The sequence below is a fragment of the Mandrillus leucophaeus genome, unplaced genomic scaffold (assembly GCF_000951045.1).
Source record: "Mandrillus leucophaeus isolate KB7577 unplaced genomic scaffold, Mleu.le_1.0 Scaffold484, whole genome shotgun sequence".
NCBI classification, from domain to species: domain Eukaryota; kingdom Metazoa; phylum Chordata; class Mammalia; order Primates; family Cercopithecidae; genus Mandrillus; species Mandrillus leucophaeus.
The window spans coordinates 100,018-106,926 of NW_012105187.1; the positions used below are offsets into that span (position 1 = coordinate 100,018).

Here is a 6,909-nt window from a genome sequence, read left to right on the forward strand (position 1 = left end):
TTCCAACCCCTGCCCTGGAGGTATCCATGGAAGCCCTCCCGGCATGGTCCTCCAGGCTGGAGACCTTTCAGTGACTGAGTCTGTGTCATGAGTTCTGATGCAGTTTTTCTCTGTATTTCTCTTTAGCTTCATCAAGCAACCTTACTCAGCCAAGACTCGTGGTATCTGCCGTACAGCTGCATCCTGTCCAGGGGTAGGCATGAGCTGGGAATCCTCTTCTTCAGTTCAGAGCTGCTATGTCCAAGCATGCAATGGGAGATGGTATAAACTTTCCAGAGACTAGCCTCGTACCCTGCCTCTCCTCAGCATGCAGAACCTAGAAACTGAACTTGCTGCCTCTGGTGGGAAGTTAAGGAGGTGTTTCTCTGTGGGGGTCTTTTCTCACCTCCAATAGGACAAGCACTTTTAAGAAGTTGGAGTCTCTGACCCACTTTTCAATAGAATACTACTGCTGTGGAAGTGTCCCAGATGATCTTTGATTTGTATTTTTAATTTTTGTCGATTTAAGGAGTACAAGTGCAGTTTTGTTACATGGATATATCGGGAAGTAGTGAAGTCTGGGGTTTTAGTGTAGTCAGCATCCAAATAGTATACATTGTACCCATTAGGTAATTTCTCATCCCTTACCCACCTCCCACTCTTGCACCCTTCCAAGTCTCCAGTGTCTATTATTTTGCTGTCTATGTCCAGGTGTACATATTATTTAGCTCTCACTTATAACTGAGAACATGCAATATTTGACTTTCCTTTTCTGAGTTATTTCACTTAAGATCATGGTCTCCCGTTCCATCTGCGTTGCTGCAAAAGACATGATTTTATCTTTTTATAACTGATTAGTATTATATTGTGTATATGTATCCTACGTTCTCTTTATTCAGATGATCTTTTATTGCCAGCTTTCCAAATAGTCCAGGCTGCTCAGGGCAGGGTGCATAAGGTGGGAAAGAAAGAAGATCTGTTCTTCTGCTTGGCAGGATATTGGCAATAAGAACAGAAGGGACTTGAGTCTGTTAAAATCTGCTTCAGCTTAACTCACTTCTGCACAAGCTTCCAAGTGAAACTGATGCTAAATTAGGGCTCTGAGAGAATCCCCAGGGGTCATGAAAACCATAGCTGATGAGTGCCAAAGAGTTATTTGAGGGCCAAAGTGGTAGACAGCAGCCTCTGAATGACAGGCCTGGTGTCCTCGCCAGCCATGTCACTTATCAGGCCTGTTTCCAGACCTGCCCTTCCAACAGGGACTTGGAGCTGCCCAGGCATTATTTGCCAGTGCCAGTGCCAGTGCCCAGAAGACAAACCAGATACTTTGAAGCTCTTTACACTGGAAAAGCAATGCATGGCTTCAGAGTTTATAAGACCTTGGGGAAGGTGAGATTAAGAATGTGAGAAGCCCTATTCTGAAGCCTGAAGGTTTCAGTTTTGGCTCTTGCCATTCCTAAAGGAAATGACAGCGACAAACCAACAGAGAACACAACTTCAATTACTGCATCATAATCGTGATAACTGGTTGTTCTCTCTCCCTTCAGACAAAAATTATCCTACACCAAAAAAGAGAAGAAGTAATCAAACCAGATCCCCAGCAGAGGCAAATCATCTCTCAGAGGCCTCCTAACATTGACAGAACCTTTTCTGCTCAAAAATGAAAGGCCCCGGTGCCATCTTCCCCAGAAATGATCAAGAAGGGCAATGGGGTGACAGCCCAGATATGGCAGGACCAGACTGCAATGGGTAAGACATGGGCAGAGCATGAGAGGAAGCGCTTCTTTCCACAGTGAGCTGGGTCGGGAGACCTGGGCTCTAGGTCTTGCTCCACAGCTTCGCAGCTGTGTGCAAACCCTGGCTCAGGTTGTTAAAGAATCCCATGAAATGGATGCAGAGATCACTGAAGGCAATCAGGAGCAAGGTGCTATAATTATCAGCAGGGACAGATGGTGTCTTTTAATGGTAGGATCTCTCATTTAGACAGTGACTCACACCCATTGTCTCAGTAAGTCCTCACAACAACCCTGTGGGCAACCATGTCAGAAATCATTTATTTTTAAACAGTTAAAGAATCTGACTCACAGAGAAGGTAAGTGACTTTCCCAAGATTACTGGGCAGTAAATGGCAGCATCTGGACTAGAACACACCATTTCTGATTTTTTGTCCTGTTTTTGTTCTATGCCAACCTTTTACGCAACTTTTCATGCACAAAAAGAACAGTTCTTTCTGAGAGTTCTGTTCATTTGCCAACTAGTAGATTAAAAAACTTTAAGGTTTTTGACCTAAATCCCTAAACTGTTGTCATAATTTTAAATGAATAGGCCTATTTTCTGTCGTTTGAGAAAAAAAAAATCAGAAGTAAAATGAGTCAGAATTTCCTGAACAAGCCCTCCACCTGAGGTCACTGAGGTGAGGTTGGCTTGTCATCTCTGTGGGTTACAGAACAGGAAAGGGCTGGAAAGCTTTTTGGAGAATCCTTTCAAATTTCCAGCCAAAACTTCCTGCTGTGCCGATGTTTTTTATTTCCCAGACTTTTCACAAGGGTGAAAAAGGCGCTGTTGGAGCAGAGCTCGTGAATGCCTGAGACTCTGAGGTCACCTGGTGGGGCTGTGATTGCAGGAGATCCAGGCAGACTGTAGGCAGACGTGACTCTAGAGGAGGCTGAAGAAAGGTCAGGTGTGGAGAGCCCCCTGGGCCCCTGGGAGAAGGCCCAGCAAGACAGGAAGGCCTGGACAAAAGGATATGAGACTTCCCTTCCCTATCAGGGCTAGAGCTTTAGAACAGGACTGCAATTAATAGAAGGAAGAGTGGGCATGAAACAGAATCCCACTTCCTAAAAATCAGGCAAAAAACTAAAGCAAGAACCCAGGTAAGGAACAAAGAAGAGCTCAGTTAGTGAAATTGAGGTAACAGGGAAGCGCTTCATCAAAAAGGAGCAAGTCACAAGCCCCATGCATGAGACTAGAGGGGATGTTAGGCCAGCAACAAGGTGACTGACGAGGATCTAGCAAAATACTAACTCATGGTCACATACTGAAATACACTCACATTGGAGTGGGACATGGCTGAACCTGCATCTTGGCAATAGATGGGCCCCACTTAAGGAAAAGAAAGGTACTTTTCCTGATCCATTTGAACTTAGATCTTTGCCCCATCTTCCTATTTCTTAATTATCTTTGTCTCCACATTCACCATGGGTATACTCATGTGTAGGTATACAAACACACAAACATGTTATTTAAAAGGATTCACTGTACTTAATAGGTCATCCCTGAGTTGGAAAAAAAAAAGTCTTCTCCTTCATTAAGTCTTGGTGATTGCTTCTTTCAGTTTCTTACATGCTCCCTTCAAAGATCCCAGATCTAACATGTTCTAATGCCAGTTAGGCTAGTGTCACTAAGTCAGTTACCTGTAGAATACAGGCAGGGTGTATAAATGAATAAAGCAGTCCATGAGAGATAGGAGGGAGTGGTAGAGACTGCAGTGAACTGGAGAACATGTCCCAAAGGGGTCAGAGACAGTCCGCTCAAGTCAGCCAACCTAGTATTGCCAGAGCTTCTACTTAGGAAAAGAAGGAAGGAAGGAAGGAAGGAAGGAAGGAAGGAAGGAAGGAAGGAAGGAAGGAAGGAAGGAAGGAAGGAAAAAAGTGAGAAATTAAAAATGTCTGTAACATTACAGTTAAAACAAAACTTAGCTAGGGACAAGACTGACCCACAGTCCAACAAATTGCAATCTTTGCTTTAATTTTTTTCTTTGCCCTTGAAATTAGATTTGAGTCTTGGGTCTAGTTTGAACAAAAAATATGAGAGGGGAGGAAAAGGAGTCCCAATAACAGATCCAGGGGCCACTGCCATCTAAGGAAAAGGCCAAGAAAGAGGGACCAGGTAAGGAACCTGGCCCACTTCAGTTTCTGTGTTAGTTTCCTTTTGCTACCATAACAAGTTACCAGAAACTTACTGGCTTAAAACAACACAAATTATTATCATACAAGTCTGTAGGTCAGAAGTCTGACCTGAGACTCAAGCTAACATCAAGGTGTCTGGAAGGCTGTGTTCCCCTCTGGAAGCTGTTGGGGAGGATCTGTTTCTTGCTTCATTCAGGTTGTTGGCAGAATTCAGTCTTTGTAGGTGTAGGACTGAGGTCTTGCTTCCTTCCTGACTGTCAGCTGAGAGCTGTTCTCAGTTTCTGAGAAGCCACCTGCATTCCTTGGTTCAGGGCCTCCTTCCTCTGTCTTTAAATCCAGCAATGGTGGGTCAAGTCCTGCCCATTCTTTGAATTTCTCCTGCCTCTTCTTCTATCATCACATCTCTCTGGTTCCTTCTTCTGCCTCCCAACTCCCTTTTAGGGCCCACCTGGACAATCCGGAATAATGTCTCTGTTTTAAGGTCCTTAGCCTTAATTCCACCCACCAAATTCCTTTTGCTATGTAAGGTCACACATTCACAGGTTCTAGAGATTAGAACATGGATATCCTAGGGCGGTCACCTGAAATTCTACCTTCCACAGTTCTAGACCACCTTCCTTAGAAAAGAATATATGAACTCACAATCTGGGCCTCTGATGCGATTACTGCCTCCTAGAGACTCGGGAACACCATTTTTTTCTTTCTCTTGTCATACTTCTGACTATTCTTTCCCATTCTTCTTCGCATTCTTCTGCTTCTTCCTTAAATGTCAGTGCCCCCTGTGGCTCTCCTGTTGAACTTACCTTCTTACAATGCACTCCCCCATTTGCTTGAGATCCCTAGCCCCTTGCTTCTCCTCTAACAGGAGCCACTGCAAATTTAATCCATTCTAACAGGGCCCACAACACAAACTAAATGTGTGCCAAATCAATTTTGGCCCCTTTATTTCTTTTCTCCAATCAACCCCATCTTCCAAGCTAGAAAACTCAGAATTATCCTCAACTCATTCCTCTGCCTCCCTTCCCATGTTTTACCTACAGGAATGGGAAGTTCTGCCACTCTGCCGTGGACATGTCACTGCTATCCAGGCCTTCCTCTCTATCCCACTGGCACTGCTTCTGTCAGGCCCTCGTCGCCATCTCTGGCCCTGTAAAGTCACCACACTCCCCTCTCCACACACACCCAACACACTCTGCTTCATCCCACACACTGAGAACAAATCTGACCTGCTCATTTCCTCAGTGCGAAAGCTTTTATTCCCCTCCTTCACCTGGTTGGCAAAGTCTCAGCTCCTTTGTGGGACATACAAGGCCATTGCTAATATGGTCTCAGTCCAGATTTCCAGCTTTATCTTTCCCTCTCTCTGTCTCATACACCCCATTCTGCAGCAACTTGGTGATCATCTACAGGGCCCTTCCCTTTCTTCTCCGTCACACAGACATCACACTGTGATACCTCCTGATTCTCCTTTCTCCTCTTACTCTCTCCTCTTAGTTTTGGAGACACATTTTTTCCTCTCCTTGAGATACTTATTCATGTATGTGTCTCACCTACTAGACTACATGCTTTTGTAGTGCAGAGACCAACACCTATTTTTATTTGTACCTAGAATAGAATAAGAACTATTTTTCACCTTACCTAGCACAGTGACATGCAGATAATGGTTGCCTCATAAATACATATTGAATGCATGAGTAAATGAATTGTGCTGGGTGCTGGAAATGCAGTGGAGAAAACAGAATGTGAAGTTCATGCTTTCACTGACCTTATAGTCAGACTGTGCTATTAACAGAAAATCAATTCGACTATCACTCACAGTTGTGGCTACCACCATAAAGAAGAAATAGCAAATGCTATTGTCTTCATGAATTTTTTTATATTCCAATAAATCTTGATGCTTTAAGAACTCTTTGTTTTTTAGGAATCTCATACAGAGCATTCAGACTAAAGGGTGACAGAAAGAGGCAGAGGAAAGCAGAAAGAGCAAGAGTGACTGAGACCTGCCTTCACCTTCATAGAAGCCTTTTCTGATACATGTCAGAGAGTGACATAAAGTCTCCCCTCTTTATACAGAAGTATGAAAAGACATCTATCCCTCATTTTGAGAGCTTCCAACTGATCCAAGTGTCATCCAGAAGAGGAAGTGGCCCATGTGTGCGGGACCTCAGGGTGCCAGCCCTCACCCATACACCTCCAGGGCTGCAGGTCATTAGCCAGAATAAAGGATGTCCACATTCACAATCTGTGGGCCTGCCATCCTCTTCTTAAGTAAAAGAGCACAGGGAAAATGATAAGTTGCTCCCAAGAGGGCTCCCAAAGCCATTTCCAATCCAAATGATTCGTGGATACAATACTTCTCTTCCCAGATGAAGATCACAAGCCAGCTAGTCCCACCCAGTGACTTTGACAAGTGGTCCCTCCGCCAACCAACAGAGTACAGACCAGGAGGCCCTGCACCCTCCTTCAGAGCTCATGGTTTTCCATGAGGCAATCTTGTTTAAATCCCATCTCTGCTCCTAGCAACTTTGTGATCATCAGCAAGTTGCTTACCCTCGCTGACTCCCAACACTGTATTGTGAAATGGAGCTGATGATGTCTACCTCATAGGGTTGTTTGAGGACTGACTGCATATAATGTAGTCCAAGAGCACAGCATAAGGCCAGGAACAGATGGAGGGTGGGGGACTTTAGTTGCTTTCCCTCCTTCTATCTTTTCCCCAAATTTCCCAGGACATGAAGGAAGTGGTTGATCAGGAGTGGTATAGTGAATAATTTATTCCTGGGAAAATTCTGAATGTATTTTCTCCAACAAATTATATGGTCCTTGGGGGCAGAATGAAAAGGGCATCACAAGTCCCAGCTACATGGGAGGCTGAGGTGGGAGCATCACCTGAGCCTGGGAGGTCGAAGCTGCCATGAACCGAGATCGCACCACAGCACTCTAGCCTGGGCAACAGAGTGAGATCCTGTCACAAAACAAAACAAAACAAAACAAAACAAAACACAACAAAACCCCACAAGAT

General features: G+C 44.4%; 1 protein-coding gene across 1 annotated transcript in view; it reads left to right on the forward strand.

Moving 5' to 3' along the window:
• Positions 1-6,128, forward strand: part of RGSL1 (regulator of G-protein signaling like 1) — a gene marked incomplete at its 5' end in the record, with an annotated part of 100,374 nt that extends 94,246 nt beyond the window's left edge. The window contains 3 exons of the mRNA XM_011995362.1: positions 127-193; positions 1,527-1,728; positions 5,809-6,128. Coding sequence (XP_011850752.1) covers positions 127-193; positions 1,527-1,563 — 104 coding nt within the window. The remainder of the gene's footprint in view (positions 1-126; positions 194-1,526; positions 1,729-5,808) is intronic.
• Between the last annotated feature and the right edge of the window lie 781 nt (positions 6,129-6,909).